Source organism: Macaca mulatta, chromosome 14 (genome assembly GCF_049350105.2).
Source record: "Macaca mulatta isolate MMU2019108-1 chromosome 14, T2T-MMU8v2.0, whole genome shotgun sequence".
NCBI classification, from domain to species: Eukaryota; Metazoa; Chordata; class Mammalia; order Primates; family Cercopithecidae; genus Macaca; species Macaca mulatta.
Window position 1 is genome coordinate 72,645,688 of NC_133419.1, and position 24,084 is coordinate 72,669,771.

The 24,084-nt window shown below is 45.7% G+C and overlaps 1 protein-coding gene across 6 annotated transcripts in view; it reads right to left on the reverse strand.

The window, feature by feature from the left end:
• The window catches only part of CLPB (ClpB family mitochondrial disaggregase), a 149,751-nt gene that overhangs the window by 27,892 nt on the left and 97,775 nt on the right, over nucleotides 1–24,084 (reverse strand). For all 6 annotated transcript variants that reach the window (NM_001261302.1, XM_015115134.3, XM_015115132.3 and 3 more), the window contains 1 exon segment: nucleotides 9,002–9,099. In NM_001261302.1, coding sequence (NP_001248231.1) covers nucleotides 9,002–9,099 — 98 coding nt within the window.

Sequence of the window (24,084 nt, forward strand, 5' to 3'; positions counted from 1 at the left end):
ACATATGAAATGAATGATTGACTTTTCATATATATATATATATATATTTTGAGACAGAGTCTCACTCTGTCGCCAAGGCTGGAGTACAGTGGCACTGTGTTGGCTCACTGCAACCTCTGTCTCCCGGGTTCAAGCAATTCTCCTGCCTCAGCCTCCCAAGTAGCTGGGATTATAGGCGCCCGCCACCATGCCCGGCTAGTTTTTATATTTTTAGTAGAGATTGGTTTTCCCCATGTTGGCCAGGCTGGTCTTGAACTCCTGACCTCAGGTGATCCACCCATCTTGGCCTCCCAAAGTGCTGAGATTACAGGCGTGAGCCACCGCACCCAGCAATGATTGACTTTTAAAGACATGAGCCATGTGCCCAGCCTTATGAAAGGCTAGCCAGTGGAGTAAACTAGAGAAGGAAAAATATTTGATATGTATATATTCTATTTGAAGGAGAGGAGAAAGAAGGATGGGAGGAGCTTGGTAAGGGCTCTATAAATACAGGCTACTATTGTTCCTGTCTTTGGGGAGATGGGGAGGAAGGCTACAAAACCGAGTTCAAGGCTCTGCTCTGATAGGGATCCACTAGAGGAGAAGAGAAGGCAGGAATTCAGCCTGCAGAAGCAGAGGGCACTGAGCTGAGAGAGGTACTGTAAAGGAGCCACCCAGGAGAGCAGGAGTGGGAGAGAGAGCATCTTCTTAATAAAAGCCACACACAATTAGCCTCAGAAGCCCTCACCTGGAGCCATCAGCAACCAGCTTCCCATGCTGCATCTTGGCTGGATAATCGCAGTCACTGGTTTCCATCAGTCTTGATTTAATATGGCACCCCTCCTGGCTGTGAGTGCATTTACAGGAAAGGGCTGGGAGGCCGAGGCGAAGCCTAGCTGGGCTCGCTCTGCTTAGAGGTAGGTGGCTGGGCTGAGTGGCTCTGCGGGGGAGGGTTACAGAAGGGATATGGCAGGCGTCCCAACTGTTGGGCATCCCTCAGGGCAGAGGTCTGACAGTGAACCTGGCAGTGTGTTCACTGAGGGGGCAGCTGTGGTAGGGGTGGGGGGTAGGCAGAACAAAACCCTGGGCAAGAATGGGAAGGTAGGTATGGAGGGGGAAAAGAAGAGAGGCCAAGCTGCAGTTTGCCTCTCAAGGGGAGGTCAGGTCTATACAGTCCACCTGCTACTCATAAATAAACTCAGGTATGCCCCATGCTCCTGAGTCCCTGACTCAGATGGTAACTCACATCATAGTCGGGGCTTCTACCATGCCCTGAAATGGTATGACATAGAGGCCTGGGAAGGGAGGTCAACAAAGGGAATGAGGGGATAACAGATGAGATGGTCGGGGCAGGGATGATGATGGAGAAAGCCTGGAGGAGGGGAATGATAAAACAGGAGCCCAGGAGTGCCAACAAAGAAGTCTAGGGGATGTAGAGCACACAGGAACACAAGACTGGGAGATGAGAGAGGCACCCAAGGAATTTGAAAGTCTCTTAAACAAGTCCACAAAGTACACATCCCTGTAGAGGAAGGCTGAACACAAAGCAGGTGTCAGCCCCTTCACATCTGGTAATCACTAGGTCGGCATCCCAGATTCCATTCTCCTCTCTTCCAGTCCATCCTCCTTTTGCTGCTAAAGCCAATATTTTAAACATGTAAATCTGATCATGTCACTCCTCTGCAAATAGCTAGGTGGATCAGAGACAAGACTGATGAGAGAAGGTTAAGAAGGGCGAAGAGTGGCTAAAGTGAGAAAATGAGTTTGTGCTCATCTCAGGTGGAACTCCTGACCTCAGGTGATCCACCCGTCTTGGCCTCCCAAAGTGTTGGGATTACAGGCGTGAGCCACCATGCCCAGCAATGACTGACTTTTAAAGACATGAGCTATGTGCCCAGCCTTGTGAAAGGCTAGCCAGTGGAGTAAACTAGAGAAGAAAAATACTTGATATGTATATATTCTATTTGGAGGAGAGGAGAAAGAAGGATGGGAGGAGCTTGGTAAGGGCTCTACAAATACAGGCTACTACAGGCATCATATCAAAGGGATGTGATGTTGATTTATCTCATAACTGGTAGTCTTAACTTCGATCACTAGGTTAAGGTGGCAGCTGCCAGGTTTCTTCACTGTTATTTTTCCCTTTGTAATTTAAAAAGTATCTTGTGGGGAGAGACTTTGACACTGTGTAAATATCCTGTTACTCCTCAAACTTCAACTCATTAATTTTAGCATTCATATTGGGACTGGCTGTTTTAATCCTCATAGCCCTATTAAGTTCAGAGTATCATCATCCCCATTACACAGAGATGAGGTAAATTCAAGCAAGGTTCCACTGGCAGCAAGTGTAGAGACAGAACACTAACCCTTGCAGTCTGATTCCAAAGCCTGCACCATCCACCTGGAGATAAGGAGAGACTTGCCTTCAGGGAGTTCAGTCTGTTTAGGAAGATGAGACTTAAAACAGAAATTTTCTATCTGTTAGAAGTATTAATGCTTCTAGTAAAGGGCAACTTGATACATTTATTGAAAATAAACCCCACAGGGTGTTCTTGCCAGAAATGCATAATCTTGAGTTTAATCACAATGAAACAGCAGATAAACCCAAATTGAGGGACATTCTACAAAATAACAAACCTGCACTTGTTAAAATGTCAAGGTCAGCTGGGCGCAGTGGCTCACACCAGTAATCCCAGCACTTTGGGAGACCGAGGTGGGCAGATCACGAGGTCAAGAGATCAAGACCATTCTGGCCAACATGGTGAAACCTTGTCTTTACTAAAAATACAAAAATTAGCTAGGCGTGGTAGTGGGCGCCTGTACTCCCAGCTACTCTGGAGGCTGAGGCAGGAGAATTTCTTGAACCCAGGAGGCGGACGTTGCAGTGAACTGAGATCACACCACCGCACTCCAGCTTGGTGACAGGGTGAGACTCCATCTCAAAAAAAAAAAAAAAAAAAAAAAAGTCAAGGTCATAAAAGTCAAGGAAAGACTGAGGAACCATTCCAGGTTATTATGTTTTATTTTTCTTTTTGATTTCCACATCATAACGTTTGGATCATTCCAGATTAAAGAAGGTTAAAGAGACATGACAACTGAATGCAACTTGGATTTTGAAACCGTCTTTTCTTGTAAGGAGAATTATTAGGACAACTTGTGAGATCGGAATAACATCTGTAGATTAGTTAATATCAATATTAATGCCCTGATTTTGATGATTATACTGAGGTTCTATAAGAAAATGTCCTCGTTTTTTTAGGAGATGCATACAAATATTTAGGGGTAAAGGGACATCATGTGTAAACTTAAATCATTCAGAAAAAAATTATATATATCCTTATAAGTATTAGTTATGTACATAAAAATAAAGCAAGTATGATAAGATGTTAACAGTTGGGAATCTAAGTGAAGGATTTATAGGAATTAATTGTACTATCTCTAAAATTATGCAAAAATAAAAGTTAAAAATATCAGGATAATGCCTACCCTTGGTGGATGAGTCAGGAAGGGAGTCTGAGGCAGGCTTTTGGGGTACTTCTAACAGTCTATTTCTCGATAAGGTATGTCTTATTTGTGAAAATAAAGTGAGCTGTACATTCCTGATATGTGTATCTTATACAAGTATATTTCAATAAAAAGCTTTTAAAAGTTAAAAAAAAGGCCAGGCATGGTGGCTCATGCCTATAATCCCAGCACTTTGGGAGGCCAAGGCGGGTGGATCACTTGAGGCCAGGAGTTTGAGACCAGCCTGGCCAACATGGTGAAACCTCGTCTCTACTAAAAACACAAAAATTAGCCGGTTGTGGTGTGGCCCCCTATAATCCCAGCTACTGGGGAGGCTGAGGCAGGAGAATCGCTTGAACCTGGAAGGCAGAGGTTGCAGTGAGCTGAGACTGCGTCACTGCACTCGAGCCTGGGCGACGCAGCAGGACTCCGTCTCAAAAAAAGAAAAAAATAAAAATAAATAAAAGTTAAAAAAAAGGGAAAGAGAAAGTTGGTCCCTAAAAAGCACTTAGCACTGTCTGGCCCATACCATAGTAAGCCACAGGGCCAAGTACAGAGCCAGGCACATGGCAAGCTGGCACCTGTAATGAGAGGCAAAGCACGGAATGGGTTGAGCAAGGCCGAGGGGAGGAAGAACATAACCCTCCTACCCTCCTGTGTGCTCCTCCTCTCCCCTCCTGCAGGGCTGCACTCAGCTCTGAGAGGAGCACCCAGGCTCTCAGCCTGGAATGCGGGCCCAGGGGAGCATCACATCCCTAGCTGCCCCTGAAGCAAATGAAAAAATATAGAGATAGGAAATGTGCTTGTGATGCTGTCACTGGGATATGCAAATAAAATATATAGGATAGGCCTATCTGCCTAATATTCCTGCCAATGCATTCTTTGGGTGTGATTAAAATGAGTAATAAATTCCTCGTGAGTCTCAGTGCAGTGAGGATTGGGAGTGGAGATGCAGGCTGGCACGAGCACGTTCCCCTCAGCTGAATATTTATCATGGCATAGCTCCACATATTTTTGTTTTATCTGCTATCATGTCAACAGAGATGTATTTCTACCTCTCCTTCGTCTCTTAGTTAAGACATGAAAATGGTCCTGGCTTTAAGTATTAAACTCTCCATCTATTAAAATCCTTCAAAGTGAGATTACAGGCTACCTCCTCTTTGAAGCTTGCCCTGCTCTCTCTGCCAGGAGGTGATCCACGCTTTCTTGGAAACTCTACCAACTCTGCGAACCCTCCTAAGACAAATCAGTCTGCAGGTATCAGAGTTAAGAGTGCCTGCCTCTCCCCCCCGCAGACGGCAAACTCAGGGACGGGGCTGGGCCTCATCACCTCTGGATATTCTCAGGGGGTCTAAGGAGGCTTCGGCGCAGAGAATGCTGAAAGAACTGAGGAAGCCAACAGTGAGGGACACATCATTCAGACCACTTAATGTGACAGAGATTCTAGGGTAAATGACGCATTTTAAAGGGCAGAATTAAATAAAAAATTAGGCTTATGGATAATTTTAAATGGAAAAATCACCAATAATATTAAGTGAATAAAAAGCAAATTCCAAATATAGAATAGGATCGTAACTCCTTCGGGCCAAGTAGGAAACAAAAGTGTCTGATAATCAAGCACATAATAATATAAGAGGGAATGGGGGGCCCTGTGGCTGGACAGTGCACACTCCCAATCTCCAAGGCATTACAATCACATTTTTGGAAAACTCTGGGTGGCTATATAAAATGTGGCTGCCAGTTTGAGAAATCCTGGTATATATGGTGGACTGTCAACCACAATTTTTTTAAAAAGGCCATCTATATAACTATACATAGATATGATCCAGAGAAGGCTAATACCATATCGTAAGAGGAAACCTATTGTTCAATTCCTAATAGTCACTTATAACAACTTGGTTTTCTGTAAATCATCTGCTTGCTTTCCTGCGGCTTCAGTTTTCCCATCTGTGAAAGAGGGGTAACAAGAACTATTTCACAGATTTGCTACAGGATTAGAAAAAATATATATTTGAGCACGTGGCACAGTACCTAGATGCATTTGATAAAAACAGTATCTATTATTGTTATAATTAATTAAAAATATTAATAGTGGTTATGTCTTGGTAGGAGGGCTACAGTCTTTGAATTAAATTCAGCTCAGTTGTCATCTCTTCCAGGAGGTCTTCCTTGATAAGTTATACCACTGATGACTCAGTGGTGTCATGGTTTACTTGCCTGTCTCCCTATCAGACTGTAGCTCCTTCAGTGTTTTACTCACTGTAGCTCCTTGAGTGTTTTACTCATCAGTCTTCTTCCCATCTAGCCCAGAGTCTGGCACATAGATGTCATTCATAAATATGTACTATATTATTTCTCTTTATTTTACTTTTCTGTATCTCTAAAACTTCTATAATGGGACATATGACTTTAATACAAGTTTTCTATGAGCATAATTTGACTACAGAGTGGTAGGTGGAGGTGGAGGAGGCTGAGCTGGGTGGCAGGGGGATTGTGAGCGGACAGAAGGGGAGCCAGATAAGATCAGAGTGATAGCAACCCATGTCTAGACAAAGAGCCAGGAGATGAAGCCCAGGCTGGAGCTTCAGCAGCCTCCAGGCCTGAGTCATTATGTTACAGATGCAGGGCCTGAACTCAGAGGCAGTTGCTTCTTACTTACTGGCAGAGGGAGAAGAAACCAGGTATAAAATGGTGTTCTTCCCACAAAAGCCTGCCTCACAATTTTGAAGAGGAAGCTTTTTGCAGTTTGGAGGAAAAATGCAGAACAGAATGAACGGGTGACCAAGTAGATGCTGAACAACTGAGAGAAAGCCAATGCTGCTGACATCCAGGGAGGGATGAGGGGTGCTTCACATAGGTAGAATTTGATGGAACAGCAAAGCAATTAGGTGGAGATGCTCAGTGGACACATTCAGAATGGAGAAAGTCCAGACTGGATGCACAGAGGTGACAACAGATGAAATGGTCTTCCAGCTGAGAGCTACGGAATCCCTGGACTGGCTCCAAGTGGTTTTCTTAGCCTCTAAGGCAGCGCCTCCATGGTGGGACAGCTGTGTTAGGGCTCTTCCCTGAAGCTGCTGCCCAATAAGCCTACCCACTGTGGCTCTGCCATGGAACAAATCTCATTCCCTCTCACCCAGAGCTGTTCCTGTGCTCTTCCTCTTCTGGCCAGATGTCCTATTACCATCAGCTTTCTCTCGTGGCACAGTTCCTCTTGCCACCCTACTGCCCTTCTCTGCACAGATTCTAAGAGATCAATGTCTACTTCGAATATGGTATCTATAATTGCTCTCCATGCTCCAGAAGGGTCTGACTGGCACAGGGGATTGCAGCTGCCATTTGTTCACTCTGGACATTAGCCCTGTAACAATGTGGCCAACATCAAGCCACTTCCCTTGGGTAGCTAAATTTTGTGAAGGGTCCTTCAGTGGGCCTAACCCTCCACCAGCACTGGCACTAAGGGGGCCTGTTCTCTTTCTTCAGTGGCCAGATCACTGCCTGCTCTGTCACACAAGCTCAAAAGCCACAGGTACTCTTGGCCAAGTCCAGGGCTGGTCTCTCAGGGGAAAGGCACTGGGCTTGAAAGGGGAGCTGAGGATGAGAGTGCAGTCCCTAAGGTTAGGCGCAACAGTGCTGAGGGATTTCCTTAAGGCACTTGGGGAAGTTGACCCAACCTCCCGACCTGCTCCTAGGATAGAAAAATCTGAACAAAAGGAGAGAAGCACTTGCCCTCTGAAATTTAGTAGTTCTTTCTGGTCACAAGGGCCCCTGGGGATGGGTTGTGAAAAACTAGTCACCCTTCCTAATTCCTTCCTTTCTCCAGGAGAAACTACTGCAAGACAGTTACTAAAATTACCAGGGAGGCAAACTCTGTATGGTTGATGTTGATTATCAAATATTTCCAGCTCTCCCGTTCTAGGCACATGGTAGGATTACTCTTCCTGGCCCCCTTATGATTGGTTTGGAACATGGGATTAGTTCTGGCCAATGAATAGTGAGTGGACGGAAAGGATCCTCCTTCTAGGCTGAGCATTTAACTGTGGATGTAAGACCCTTCAGAGCATCCTTTTCCCTCTGGCAAGCAACCAGCAACATTCCAGTGGGTGGCTGCTCTGCCTGCTGGGATCTCTAAGTGCCTAGGATAAATAGAGCCTGCCCTCATCCACAACCACAAGGAACATGCAACATAAGGCAAAAATAAATCTTATTTTGTTTCGTTTTAAACCACTGAAATTTGGGGTTGTTACAATAGCATAATCTAGCTTATCCTGACTGATCCATATACAATCATACGTTGCCTAGAACCTCAGAAACCATTTAGTACAATGTTTTCATATCACAGAAGACTGAGTTTTAATGAGGGGAAGTGCTAGCCCAAGCTCACATGGGCAGTGAGTGGTGAAGCTAGGATCAGAACCCACATCTCTTCAGTCTCATTCCAGGGAGCTAAGTGCTTGGACTTAAGACAGAGAATATTTGCCACTAGGTGGGACCTGCCACACTGAATCATCTCAAGGTACTTCGGCCAATTTGTGGATAACAGACTCCTTGATGCTGGAAAGGGCACAAGAGTAAAAGTAAAAAACCTGGTCTTTGCAGTCCCTGTCCTGCCACTGAACCTACCACATGACCTGTAGTCAAGCCTATTATATGTTCAGTTTTGATGCTAACTCACTCTGGGACCAAAGGCAAGCCACATTACAGCCCTAGGCTCCAGTTTCTCCAGGAGTAAAATAAGTCAGCTGATTTAGGTTTCAGAGATTGAAACTTGTGGCAACAGCAGAGTCCCCTCAGAGACCTCCCCAGGAGGGAAGGGCAGGCCACATGGGCAGTGCTCTAGTCCGTCTCTCTCCTTCTACTCGAACAACTCAATTTTCCTCTGATTTATTGGCTTATGCTTTTGTAAGATTTCCCATCACTGGACTTGATTTCTAAAGTCCCTGCTAGCTCTGAGATTTTGTGATTCTAGTTCTAGTTCTGTCCAGTAGTTCCTGAGTTACTTAGCCCTGTTTTTCAGGGAGTTCAAAAGTTTGGTTGGGAAGACAGAATTAGAATGGAGGATTTTTTGGCTCAGATTCTATACTAGGCTTTCTGGAGTTTGCGTGGAGGGGAGGGGAGGGGTGAAGGAATAGTTCTAGAAAGAGTGATGCTGGGAAAAGATAGTTTGATGAGGCTGTAGAATACATGAGGCCTAGGAAAAATACGACTAAAATCTTTGCTTGGGCTAAAGATTTTGTCTGGCTAGCACCCCCTCCTCTGAAAAGGACCTGGGAGACCCATCACTTCATACACCAAATTTAAAGGTAATGCTCAGCAGCCAGAAGTGGCCAAGGCCACTCCCTGGTCATGACAGGCGCAGCTTCCTATTCTTGATGAGACTGGGGGCTGGATTTGTATTTAAACAGATAATAATCACCTAAGGAGAAGTGGCCTTTGGTGTAAAGCCTGACATAATTTAATGAGTGAAGGATTAAATGATGCGTGGAGTGTCCACAGGCCTCCTCCCTTCCCTGAGACTTACCTTGGTTTCAGAAGTCCTCAGAAGCTTCATCACTTCCCCTTCTCGGGCATAATCCAAGGGCGTGTGTCCCATTTCATTCCTCTGCAGGGGGTTGGCTCCTGGCAAGAGAAGAAGGATAAATAGTCAGAGGCTCTATGAATGATCAGTGGAACCTCAGCCTTCCCTTGGAGGTGGCTTAGGGCTCTGATTTCTATGTTGGGAATGTCCATGGACACCTACAAATGGTGGAAAAACATGGGACTGGGGCTCCTACACGTGCATGCACACATGTTCCATAACATACTCCATACACATAGATGCATTGTAAATACACAAATACACACAGCTGAACATGCTAACACAGTATGCCAAACAACTACACAGGTTAATATACTCCAGCACAAATACATGTAAACACACAATTTCATACATGTATTCATTAAAATGTCCCTATTTTCTGGGTTTACGCCATTCTCCTGCCTCAGCCTCCCGAGTCGCTGGGAGTACAGGCACCCACCACCACGCCCGGCTAATTTTTTGGAGAGATGGGGTTTCACCATGTTAGTCAGGATGGTCTCAATCTCCTGACCTCATGATCTGCCCGCCTGAAGCCAAGGTAAGTCTCAGGGAAGGGAGGAGGCCTGTGGACACTCCACGCATCATTTAATCCTTCACTCATTAAATTATGTCAGGCTTTACACCAAAGGCCACTTCTCCTTAGGTGATTATTATCTGTTTAAATACAAATCCAGCCCCCAGTCTCCTCAAGAATAGGAAGCTGCCCCCATCAGCGTACAGATAAACATTCATTCATGAAGCCATACAAAGGGTTCCTTTCTAAAGCAGAGAATATCCCAAATAACAATTAAATGGTTCCCCTTCTTTCTGTTTTCTGCTGCTCTCCTTTTATGCGCTCTTACCTCTGGGCATTTCCTATCTGTCTGAGTCAGCTGAGACCTCTGGAAGGGCATGGGCACCACCAGCAACCTGTCTATGCCACTCTAGCTGTTGGTGGTTGAGTGTGTGTGGCTGAGCATTTCCTCCAATCATTAGTTCCTGTGACTTAAGGACAAAGACTTTGAGTATGACAAAAAGAAGGGGTTAGCTTGGGGCCATGTATCTACCTTGTCTCTAAGTACTGGCAGCTGACAAGCCTGTATAAAGTGTCTACCTTGTGCCAGCCCTGGCAGTTATGGAGGAAAGGTCACTCTGACTCTCTGTGCTGTCACAGCCTTCCCAAAGCCCACATCTAAGCACCTCACTCTCTTCTTCAGAAACCACCCATTCTATTCAAGTCGGCAGACCCTGAATGAATGGGGCCTGAGGATGCAGAAGAATCAGATCTGGCCCTGCCCTAAAGGTACTCCTCTCATGGCAGGAAGACAGAAACATAATTAGAAAACTGCTTTGTACACAGCAGATGCTCAATAAATGTGTGTTACACAGAACATTAAGGTAATAATTATCTAGTATTTTTTGAGCTTTTCTCTTGCTCAGGAAGTACTGTCTGCATAATAGAAGGTTAAGACTCAGTCCCTGCCAAAGGATATAATGGGCTGGCTGGGAAACCAATTAGCACAGGGTATGGCTCAGGGTGGGTGTCCAACCACTGTTGATGGACAGTAAAAACCAGTGTTTCTCAATCTAGTATGTGAAAACATTTATATCATGATACAGAAGTATTCCTATTCTACTTAAAAAGAAAAAGTTTTTTTAATTAAAAAAAATTTTTTTGGCCGGGTTCAGTGGCTCACGCCCATAATCTCAGCACTTTGGGAGGCCGAGGCAGGCAGATCACAAGGTCAGGAGATTGAGACCATCCTGGCTAACACGGTGAAACCCTGTCTTTCCAAAAAATTAGCTGGGCGTGGTGGTGGGTGCCTGTAGTCCCAGCTACTCGGGAGGCTGAGGCGGGAGAATGGCGTGAACCTGGGAGGCGGAACTTGCAGTGAGCGGAGATTGCACCACTGCACTCCAGCCTGGGTGACAGAGCGAGACTCCGTCTCAAAAACAAAAACAAAAACAAAAAAAACAAATGTTTAGGAGACAGGGTCTCACTATGTTGCCCAGGCTAGTCTTGAATTCCCGGGCTCAAGCAATCCTCCTGCCTTGGCCTCCCAAAGTGCTGGAATTACAGGCGTGGGGCCACCACACCCAGCCACAAGTCTCTACTTCTTCTTTTCTTACTTTTTTATTTTTATTTTTTTTTTTTGAGACAGGGTCTCACTCTGTTGCCCAAGCTAGAGTGCAGTGGCGCGATCTCTGCTCATTGCAACCTCCACCTCCTGGGATCAAGCAATTCTCCACCTCAGCCTCCTGATCACAGGCATGTGCCATGATGCCCGGCTAATTTTTGTATTTTTAGTAGAGATGGGGGTTTCACCATGTTGGCCAGGCTGGTCTCAAACCCCTGACCTCAGGTGATCCTTCCACTTTGGGCTCCCAAAGTACTGGGATTACAGGTGTGAGCTACCATGCCCAGCCACAGTCTCTACTTCTTAAAAGACCCTATCAACTTATGAACAACAGTAACAATTTATTAAGCATTTACATGTGGCTGTCTGCCTGAGTGGCAGAGGAAGTGGATAAAGCTCTATAGAGATGTGGGAGGTAGAGGGGGAAGGGGCAGGCCATAGGAAATACAATCCAGGTGAAGGAAACTTTTATTATCAATAAGAAAAAACTAATTTTTTTTACACAGTATTATCTTCTAACAGGAATTTAGTGCAGAATATTGACAAATACATTGTTTTTTATTAAGATACAATTCACATACCATAAAATTAAACCTTTCAAAGTATACAATTCAAGGCCGGGCACAGTAGTTCATGCCTGTAATCCCAGCACTTTGGGAGGCCGAGGTGGGCAGATCACTTCAGGCCAGGAGTTCGAGACCAGCCTGGCCAACATGGTGAAACCCCATCTCTACTAAAAAAAAAAAAAAAATTAGCCGGGCATGGGGGCACATGCTGGTAATCCCAGCTACTTGGAAGGCTGAAGCACGAGAACTGCGTGAACCCAGGAGGCAGAGGTTGCAGTGACCTGGGATCATGCCGCTGCACTCCAGCCTGGGCAACAGACTTGTCTAAAAAATGGAAAGGAAAGGAAAAAGGAAAGGAAATGAGGTATACAATTCAGTGGTTTAAAATATACCATTCCAGAACATTTTCACCCTCCTCCAAAAGAAATCCCCTATCTATTATCAGACACTCCCCCTACCCCCAGCCCTGACAAACATTAGTTTACTTTCTGTCTATGGATTTGCCTATTCTGGATACTTCCTATGAATGGAGTTGTATAATATGTGGCCTTTTGTGTCTGACTTCTTCAAGCTTACCAGAATGTTTTCAAGGTTCATCCATGTGGTAGCATGGCTGAATAATACTCCATTCTGTGGATATACTACGTTTTGTTTATCTATCAGGTGATGATGGACATTTAAGCTATTTCCCCTTTTTGGCTATGATATAAACAGTGCCATGAACATTCATACACGAGTCTTTGTGTAGATGTATGTTTTCATGTCTCCTGGGCAGATCATTGGAGTCATGATGTAATAATAGTAACACTGCTATTTATTGAGCAATTACTCTGTGCCAGACACTGTGCTCGGTACTTTCTATATATTTTATCAGTTAATCCTCACAACTACCCTGAGGGATAGGAATTAAAATCCCCAAGCTACAGGCTCAGAAAAGTGAAATAACTAGCCCAAGGCCACAAAGCTAGCTTTATTTGCTTGAACTAGGAGTAAAAACCACCCCCAGGTTTTCCTAACTCCAATTCTCTACTCTCATGAGGATGACCACAATATACCCCTGACGAAAAAGCCTTCAGCTGGCCTTTGCTTTCAGGACAAAGTGCAACCTCCCTAGGAAGGAGTGTGCCTGTGGTCTTCCTAACTACTGGGCAAGTCCTCAGAAGCTCAGTCAGAGCCTCATCCTTTCTTTCAATTTTGTTGGCACTTACTGGGCACTTTCTATCTGCAAGCTTCTGTGTGCAGGATAATGAAGGACTGGCAGAGCCAATGAACAGTTTCCTTCTTTACATTTCACGACTGTTCTATAGCAACTGATACCTTGGCCACTCTCTCCTGTGAGTTCTATAAAACCACTTTTCAGGTTTTCTTTCCGCTCTTGTGACCATTTCTTCTGTCTCTTTTGCAGACTCTTTAATAACCTTAAAGACTTCCTGTCTTTAAGATTATTAGGTGCTACCTAGAGTTCGAGTCCAGCACAATTCCACCTTTCCAGGAGCTCATGGGGACAAGAGATCACAGGCTGAGTGTCATCAGTGTGCTGAAGGAGGGACAGGCAGCACTGTGGGGCTCAGGAAGGAACAAAGTGCTCAGGGACTTGTTCGCCTAGCCCAGCCTTCCTGGCCCAGCCCCGCTGAGCTGCTTTCTCTGGCACTCAACACTGAGGGGCTCTGCAAGGGCTGAGGGGCCAGTGGCAGACAGCATCCTCCCCTCCCCCGAGAGCTAAACCACAGCGGAGGCAGAAAGGGAGCTGCAAAGAAGCAGTGGAAAGGTCTCTCCTTTCTTAGACAGCCTCAAGGGGAGCTTTGTCACTAGACATGAGCTGCGGTGGAAGGGAGGATTAGGGAGAGACCTCTGGAAGGGGAAGAATGGAAAAGAGAAGAGTAGAAAAATGGTTAGGAGGAAAGAAATGGCAGAGAGAAGAGGAGGGGGGAAGAGGAGACAAGGTGACAGAGGAAGACAGTGGAAGAATGAACAGAGAGTGAGATTAGCCTCTTCAAACAAGTGCTGTCAGTGATCTATATTTGCTTACAGAATGAAAAATGTGTGCCATAAACATTGGCCACTGAGTAATTTCTAGTAAGAGTCGTGTCACTTCTCATAAAGGATGGGATGGGGACAGGTAGGACATCTCTGCACCTGGGCCAGCCAGCACAGGGGCTCCTTTTAAAGTAGTACTGCACCTGTCTCCAGCCCAGGAGGCTCTCAGGTCAGGCTCCACCTGACCACTCATGGGGAAGGCTCCCCAAGGTTCTAGAGCCTCAGGGCAGCATGTCTGCCCCCACTTTAGGAAGGCTGAGGCAGGGGTACCGTGGATAGTGTCCATCTAATATTAGGACCCCAGCCCTTCACCCTCGCTCTGACTTGACTAATTGCTGTAATAATTGATAGAACCTGACTTCTACCACTGATCGATTTCACCTTCATGGCCACAAACCATTACACTCCAATAAATAACCACGTTGGGCCTCACCCGCCTGCCCTCTCCAGGGGCATCAGGATGGCCCGTGCCCTGGCCTGACCTCCCCTTGCCTCCCACCCAGGGCCCCTTCGGGCGGAGCAGCTGGTCTAGAGGGCCAGGCCTCCGGGAGCAAGTGAAAGGGCTGGATGGAGGTGGGGAGTGCTAATCGCAGGCCATCCGTCACTTCCCACTGGCTGTCTGGGGCTGGGGCAAACACCTGGAGCACCCCAGGCAGTGTGGTACAGGACCCCTCCCCTCCTCTCCCTCTCCAGATTAGTGTGTCCCAGCTTATAATATTTGATAAATAGCAGACTGGCTTCCTGGCAGCACTGCTGCGGCTGCGCCTGCCCGCTACAGCTGTGGAAGGTCACTCATTGGGGAAATATGTTTCTGTCAGTGGTATTGAAAAAAGTTTAGTGGAGTGACAGGCCTCAATTTTTCAAATTTTATTAACTCCATCCTCTTAACCATTTGTCTTGAATTCCTTCAGATTCTGGGGGATCTGTCAATAGGGCCTGGGCCAGGAAAGTCGTGTTGGGGCGGGGGGTGGGTGGTCGTGGGGCTGATGCTGATTGGTGCCACTATGGCTGGTTTGGACCTCATCACCCAGGGAAAGGTAAAGCAGTGGCAATGCTGTTGGTGAGAGTGAAGGCCTGGCTCACTGGTGCTGAGAGAGCCCACTCCTCTTCTGTTTCAGTACCTGCCTTTGATTTGACACAATTACTGACTCTCCAAGTGGAAAAATGGTGAGTTCTTCTAATTCCCTAAGAAGATACTTCCTTCTACTATATCTCAAACGGGTGGTCACTCTGGCTCCTCTGAATGTCCCCAGTACCCAGCCCCAAGCTCATGGCTCTCCCAGGGGTGTCCCCCATTTAACTGAAGGCATATTTTTCACATATGAGCCCCAGATTCTCTCACCAACTCCACTTCCATCTTGGTTCTGAAAACATCTGTTCATCTTTTAAGACTCAGTCCAGGCTTCTCCTCCAGGAAGCCTTGTTTTCCTTCCACCGTAAGTTGGGTACCATCCTCTCTGCTCCCATAGGTCTTTTGGCTTCCATCTTACTGCATTGGTGACCCTGCATTAAAGTCTGTCTCATCTAAGACTGAGAGTTCTTACAAGCCAGCCACTGTGTTTGACACACTGCTATATATCCTTGCATGGGATGGGAACTCAATAATATTTGCCAGACGACTGAACCATATTCTCTCCAGGTGCCATCTTCTGAGGCCACACAGAACATGGCTGTTCTTTCTGCCCCAGGAGAACCTTTCTGATAGCAAGTACAAAACCAGGTACCTTTTTCCTGGAGACCAAAGTCCCCAGTTTGTTTGCTGGTCCCAGAAGCCTCTCTGCCTGGTTGGCAGAAGAGGTCAGGTCAGGCCCCGGTACCCTCTATGCTCTGTAGGTGGGAAGTGGGGAGGAAGTGGTTGGAGAGAGAGGCCCACCTGCCTTTCCTAGGGAGAGTGCTGAAATTAGGGTGGAGGTGGGATTCAGATCTTCTCTGTGCTGGTGGCAAAAAGCTCATAAGCTGAGAGGGTGGGAGGAGGCTTGTCACTCCTTCCTCCCTTGACACTACTCTGTCCTGGCCCTTGCCTACCTCAAATAAGATAATGTGTATAAGACGGCTGAACAACAACAACAGTAACAACAGTAAATGTCCTATACAAATGTGTTGGCCTATTATTATTAATAACATTGACATTCACGCCGCTCCCCACCCCTGGTTCTGTCAGCACACTGCCCTTCTAGTGATACGATTCCACTGCAATTCCCATGACTCAGCCCTTCCCTCTGAAAGAGCACTGGGCTGGGGAGCCAGTGAGGGGCTGCCTCTCCCAGCTGTGTGATCCACCAGGGCACTTGTTCTACTTCTCTGGTGGTAATGACTGCTGCCCTACCTACCTCTAAGGGCTTTGTGAGGACTACCTCTAAGGGCTTTGTGAGGACTAATTAGATTAACAAGTTCAAAAATGATTGGAAAGAAGGATTAGACAGGTGTACAATGTTCTTTGTAATAACTTTTACATTCACTCTTGCTTTCCATATTTACTGCTAGTGGCTTTACCACCTTCGTCCTCACTGTCACTATTTCAGCAGTCTGTTGACTATCTCAAATTAGAAGTTTTTGTTGAAACTTCTAATTACGGGAAATCCTTCCCATGATCAGAGGCATGTCAATGTGGACTGATCTATTCTTTTCAGTTATGAGCTCCCCATCAAGGAAACATTCAGAGAGAGAGTGAGAGGATGACCACATATGAAAAGCCATGCACCTTCCCTGTCTCCACGCTCAGCTCCACTCTGTCCCCACCTGTGGTCTCTCCGATTACCCAGATCCTGCCCATTCTTCAAGGCCCAGTTCTCTCCTCCTCCAGTGATCAGTGCTCTCCCTTCTGGGCTCCTAGTGTCCTCCCTACTCACTCCTTTTCCTGGCCCTCAGTCTCAGGGTCCTGGCCTGACACTTTCATATCTTGGTTTAGTTTTCACATCCAGTATGTACAGGGCTCCCTCAAGTCAGAGCCAATTCTCCTCTTCTTTCCCAGAAGCTGAAGGTGAGAGAGAAAAGACTTGTTGAGAATGCTGCAGGAAGCACAGAAGAACTGGGAATAGAGCTCTGGTCTCTTGAGCTTTTTCCATAAACCACACCACTGAGCCCTGCTCAACATACATATGTACACAGACATTCACACTTGCAGATGTGCCCCCCCCCCCCACCCTGCCCCTGTAATGAAAAATACTTACTGGGCACTTGTTATGTGCCATATCCTGTGCTGACAATGGCCATGGATTTAACAATTTGATGAAGACAGCAGGAGATGTATAATTTTTTCTAGTTTACAGATGATTTAACTGAATCTAACAGAAGAGCAAGGGGAAAGGTGACAGGCTAACATTTGTTGGGTATAATGCTTTTATATACAGTGTCTGAATTATTCATCAAACAAAGAGTCTGAGAAAGCAGAGGCTCAGAAAACTAAAATAATTTACCCATGGTCATAGAGCAGATAAATAGTGAAGCTGGGATTTAACATGGGGATTTATTATACTATTCTCTCTTTTGTACATGTTTGATATTTTACATAATGAAAAGTATTTTTTTAGGAAAGGAAGCCAGGTCTGGTTTTCCACTACCAAGTGCTACCTTCCAAAGGCCTGATGACTCAAAAAGAGAGAAAAATCATCTTTTTTCCTCCCTTCCAGTGTGCTCAGATGCTCCAAAGCCAAGATAGGGGCATTTCTAGAGGTAGATTTAGGATAGACAGCTTTGTAGAAAGGGGACAAAATGAGGCTCCCTTTCCTCCCATTCAGGACTTCCCTGTCTGGGGGCCAGGGGAATGGTGACACACATTAACTGACCTCCCAGAAGGTCATCCACAGGTCCCAACCCCCCAGTAGATATGCTCTGATGTGATCCCTTGCCTTCAGGGAGGCAGATTTCTAACGTTCAGGGAACAGAGAGACTTTTAATGGAATGGATCCAGACATTCCCCATTCCACTGTATGGAATCAGAGTTGTTCTTGCCCTTGGGCAGAACTCAGACTAGTGAAAGACAAACAGGGATAGAAATAACATCATTATGTAACAGGGGAGTGAGGAGATGAGGATCTCAGGGGACTGAGATGAGGATGATGATTCTTCCCCCTACGCCCCTGGTACCAGGGAGCTAGGCACTGTGCAGCTTAGGAGGTGGGAAACCACAGCACCAGCTGGAGAAGAGCAGAAGATACTACACTGAGCACTAAAGAAAAAAGGACCAGAGAAGTGGAGAAGCCTGGGGAAGGGAAATTAGAGCTCAAGGTCACAGAGACTACGAGTAGGAGAGTGGGAGCTAGAACCCATGCCTACTAGTTCAGGGCTCTTTCCACCTACACCGTTTCGGCCTCTGCCCACCCCGTAGCTTGCACTTCCTCAGCACTGACTGGAAGGACTGGCTTACACTGGACTACCACTGTTCTCTTCTGTGGTGCCAAAATCATCTTTGCCCACCACCCAGACTTTATGTTCTGCAGACTCGGGTTCATCTTCCCTGCCCTGAAGCTTTTCCAGGCCACTCAAGCCTACAGATCACTTCTTCCTTTGAACCACTAGAGTTATTATCTCATCACAGACTTTCACACATATGCCTTGTCTCCACAATCAGATGTACGACTAAGAATGCTTTGTGAATGGCTAGAAAAGGAATGATGATGATCACTAGGCATCAGGATGGGTTCGCAGAAGCCAAGTCATGCCAGACTAACCTCTCCTTTCTTTATCAGGATGACCTGTTTGCTCAATCAGGTACAATCAGGCCAAATGTGGACTTCATGAGACATCGGATGAGATATCTCAGGATAATCCTGTGGTCACAATGGAGAAATGGTACTGGATGCCAGTACCACATGGAATGCTAGTAAAAGACTGATGGACTGGCCGGGTGCGGTGGCTCAAGCCTGTAATCCCAGCACTTTGGGAGGCCGAGGCGGGTGGATCACAAGGTCAGGAGATCGAGACCATCCTGGCTAACACGGTGAAACCCTGTCTCTACTAAAAACACAAAAAAAACTAGCCGGGCGAGGTGGCGGGCGCCTGTAGTCCCAGCTACTCGGGAGGCTGAGGCAGGAGAATGGCGTAAACCTGGGAGGCGGAGCTTGCAGTGAGCCGAGATCGCGCCACTGCACTCCAGCCTGGGGGACAGAGCAAGACTCCGTCTCAAAAAAAAAAAAAAGACTGATGGACTAACCAGACCCAAGCGGGTGGATCAGAGGTCTGGAAGGAGTTTCCAGTGGCAGCAAACACTTGGTCCTTGTTCAGCATGTTTACCTATGACATGGATATCACAGGGACATCTTCCTCATCAAATCTGCAGATGTAATTAAGGTTGGAAGGGTACCAAATACACACGATGGAAGATTGACATTAAGAGCTAAAGCAAATGTGATGAAAGTTAGTGGAAATAAATAGGAAGTCATAGGTTTGGAAGGGAAAGTGAGGATTGTTTTGGGAAACGTGATTGAGACAGGAAAGGGTTTACAGGCCACATGAGAAAAATAGTTTAAGGAAGTAGGGGGTTTAGGCTGGAGAAAAGAGCTCAGGAGAACCTGCCTGACATTTTCAGATATTTCAAGGGCCATCATGTTAAAGTGGGATTAGATTCATTCTACATGAATCAAGGGTAATATTAAAACGCTTAGAAGCAGATTTTGGCTAAATTTCTAACCATTGGAACATCTAAAAATAGAATATGAACAGCCTCAAGAGCAACTGAGTTCTCCAGCACCGGAAGTGTTCAAGCATTAAATGGACAACCGCTTAGGTGGTTTCCTACTTATATACTGGTTTACAGGTATTTTTTTTCAAGATTAATTGTTAACATGCACTTATCCATTCATTCAAAGATACTTTTTGAGTCTTCTATATGTTTGGCACCATGGTAGGTGCTAGGGATACAAAAGTGAGTAAGAAGATACTGTTCTTGCTTTTAAGGAGCTCCTCATCCAGCTGAGGGGAGATGGACAAGTTTATTTCAGTAATATCTTGTGCTTTGATTACAGGCCTCAGCAAAGGGAAAGCTGGCTTTAGATTAAGTCAGAATTCCTGTGGACATTCAAAAATGCGTTTGGTTACTAAAGGCCAGTAACCGTGTAATCAAGGCCAAATTACTTGCTTAAAATTACTACTGGCTGTGGGAATATAAGTGTATAGTGAAACACAATTTGTGGATTTTTGTGCATGACATTTTGCTCTTATACCTTGAGTTTTGGTCTTTGGCTGGGACTTGTTTATGTACCTACAGATTGTCTTACAAGTGGCTGTGGTGTCAGGGTGAAATGATTTAGCCAGCAGGGCTACCTAAGTCTCCATTTCTTACCCACCCTATGGGGACTGCTTCAACACAGACATAAACATGCTCCTGTCGTTACCTTATTGCACTCGTCACACGGGGAGGCTAGAAGGCTTGATTCAGGGATATGATTGGATTTTAAATCCCAGTCTCACAGGATTTTAATTACTGGTTTGGGGCAGCAGAGATAGGCGCTGGCTGCCTTTGGATGGAGGAGGTCGATACACCAGTCCACAACATATTGAGCCACAATGCCTGCAGACTCTATTGCTCTATTTAATCATCTTTTGCAAAATTTACAGTGGAACAGGAGGGATCAATACGGAATTTATCACATTCTCTTGTAAATATGAGCCAGGAAAGAGTTCCAGGCAGTTTGTTACTGAGTGGGAGGGAACATGTCTGTGTACAGCTGGGCATTACGAGATGAGACAAAATCCATACTTCTTGGCATAACCTACAGACATTCAGCCTCTTAAGCCTGAAGGCAAGTTCAATGGGAAGAATGCTGATTCATTCATTCATTCAGCCAACCAACCAACATACTAGAGCACCTATTTTATGCCAGACCCTACAGAGGACAGGGTAGACCCTATAGGCTCTGGGGACATACACTGGAATTCTGCTTATGAGATCCTAATCATAGATACAATAACACAATGGCTCTGCCACTCACTGGTGAACCTTGGTTGAGTTACTGAACTGCTTGGTGCCCTTGTTTATGCATATGGAAAATGTAGCTAATAAGAGTTCCTAACTTGCAGAGTTATTTTTATTTTATTATTATTATTTTTTGAGACGGAGTCTCACTCTGTTACCCAGGCTGGACTGCAGCGGTGCGATCTCGGCTCACTCAAGCTCCGCCTCCCGGGTTCACACCAGTCTTCTGCCTCAGCCTCCCCAGTAGCTGGGACTACAGGCGCCCGCCACCACGCCCAGCTAATTTCTTGTATCTTTAGTAGAGATGGGGTTTCACCGTGTTAGCCAGGATGGTCTCGATCTCCTGACTTTGTGATCTGCCTGCCTCGGCCTCCCAAAGTGCTGGGATTACAGGTGTGAGCCACCACACCCGGCAAGTTATTTTAAGTATTAAAAGAGATAAAAGCCTTGGTCCAGAGCTTTTATCAAAAAATGGTAACTATTGTTATTTTTCCTTCAATTGCTGTTACTAACCATTCCTTCCGACAGTGGATGGGGTGTTGAACAGGGAGCCGGCTACCCTACCTCCTTAGTAGACAGAAGGGAGACTGGATGGCCATCCCAGGTTAGAGATCTGGTCGGGGCCACCAGCAGCAGAATCTGAGGAGCAGGAGGAAGAGGGTGTGTAAGGAGGAGATACATGTTAAGCTCTGTTTTTTGACGCTTCAATTGCAATCTTTAAAACAATAAAATAGTCTTCTAAAATTGCTGTGGGGGAACAGAGTAAGAAGTGATTCACTTCATGTGGGCAAACCATGGAAAGTTACACATTAAAGATATAAATGAGTTGGATCTTGAAGGCTAAGTAGGAGTCTGATAGGTGGAGAAGCGGGGAAAGGACATTCCAGGCAAAGTGAATGAGGACAGGTTTGGAGGCAGGAAAAGCTATGCAAGGTAGTGAACACTTTAGTGGGCCACAGGCAGAGACAGTTCTTGTCTCCCAGGCCTACTTGGCTGCAGGCATCCTCCTGGTAGGCCCACAGGATGATCCCAATCCTGAAGCAAACCATCATCCTCATCCTCTCTTGGAAACTGGTGGCAGAAGATTCATGGTGGACTTCAGAGTGACTGCATGCTGGGTTAAACATCTGGGCTTAATTTATAGGCAGTGGGAACTGCTGAAGGTTTTAAAGCAGGAAAGTGACATGGTTTTGTGAGGTAGAGGCTGGTTTGATGGGATCCTAGAGGTAGGAAGACCAACAAGGCTGTTATAATAGTCCAGGTGAGAGTAATGAAGCCTGAATTAAAGAAGTGGGGACAGAGGAGAGAATGGGCTAAAGATGAAATTCTAAGAAAGACAGGACTTGTTGGAAAATGAGGGAGAAGTCATCAGACATAACACTTCCTAGTTTGAGCAACCAGTAGACAACCATACTATTCATCAAAGAGAACATGGAAGAAAGTGTGAGGAGGGATGGGTTTGGACGCATTGAGGATGAGATGTCTTTGGAATATTAAGCATCAACAAAGCTGTGGAAGATGTGAAAATGCCTGGCTTGCTCTAAGGAAGATATGTAGATCAGTGTGGTTAGAAAGAGGTGGTATAAAAACCATGGAAATGAATATTCAAACATACTTCACATACAGAGTTAGGCAAGGAAAACGACAAAAGCAAAAACTCCCGCCAAGCATTTCTGGTCAAAGCAAACCTAACGTAGAGGTTTTCTAGACGGTGGATAATGCTCTGAATAGCATGTGACACAGGCATAGGAAGTGAGGATCCTTAGCCTATTTTCATTTTGGACAAGACCCAAAATGAAAATGTTCACGACTTTCGTGGAAGTTGTGGGCTTTCAAGAGGCCAGCCCTACTCCTCCTTATCCCCACAGTATAGCACAGACTCTCCTCAGAGGTGGCAGCAGATTCTATGGCCAGAGAGCAGCTAGGAGCAACTGTCAGTGGGGAGGGAAAGGCTCTGCATAAAGCAGAGTTCAAAGTGCACTATCAGAGCCAGAGTCCTTAGGCTTCTGCAGTCTTGCCTCCTGCAAGTGACAGCTGAGACCAAGGCATCCAAGCCTGGGGTCTGGACTGAATTTAGCAGTCATAATCATACTGCTGACATCTGGGGCACAGCCACAGTCTTCGTAGAAGGTGGCAGCTTCTGTTCATGCACTAAAAACACATCATCTTCAAACATGCTAATCGCATGTCTGCTTCCATCTAACAACATTGAAAGGAGCTGAAGAAAGGGCACACAATGCCCACACATCTGGCTAATTCAGTTATGAGGCCAATCAATCTTGATGGGTTGTCTATGAAACCCCAACCACCCCAAAGGACTGAGCTGACCAGATGTTTAAGCTTCTGTTGACCAATCCTAGCCTAATGTGCAGGGCAGAGAAGAGGGGTTATCAAGAGATGACTTTCGCTTCCACTTACACATCTATTCCCAAAGCTAAGTAGAGCCCTCTGCTTGGATGAGAAGTATCAGCACATTAAAGTAGTGGTTGAGCCAGGCTCACTGGAATGAGGTGCACTCAAATATACAGACTTTCACTCTGAACTTAAGGAAGATAGGAAGCCTTATTTACAGTTGCCTTTGTGAACACTCACAGCAATAGAAACCAATGAAATATTTTTTGCTAATTGCACTTCTCTATATGGAGAGAATCAGAAATGTGGGGGTGGGGGAGCTAGTATCTTTAACTATAATATCAAATGTTATAGGCTATGGTTCTGGGAACAGAAACTGTTTTATCTGCTGATACCTACTTCATTCAAGGCTGAAGGAATTACTCATCTCCCTCATAAAACATTTGCTTTTTTGAAAAACCAGAAGCTTCTGCCAACAAGGACTCTTCCAGTTTATGCACCTTCTTTTATGCCCAATCACAGTCACCAGGCAACCATCACCAAAAATAAAAGTGGAAAGGTGGTGGGAGATTAGGAGGAAGGAGAGAGGACAGGGATAGACCACAAACACCGGGAAGACCACTTTGACCCAGGGCTCCTTGCTGTTGCTAGTGATTCCATTTTTCTCAAGATGCTTTTCCCTCATTAATTCTGAAGATTTCACCAAGTTTGTCCCAGAGTTGAGGATGCATGACAAAACAGATGAATGGTCTTGGGTAAGAGAAACTTCCAACTTACTAGAAAGTAGTGAGAGAGAAGCAAAGATTAAAAATGAGGTCTTTATTGTGATACCCTGTGCCCAGAATAGTAATTGGCACTTAGTAGGAGTTTAACAAATACTTGCTGACTGAATAATTATAGCCCCATTATGACACAGCTGGGCTATGCTCCTTCCATTTCTGTTTGTCAGGAGAGGCCTCCTACGGTCATGGGCAATACCACTCGACAAAACCACTGCCCACGGATCAGGAGTCTTCCTTCAGCCTGAATGAGCACAGATGA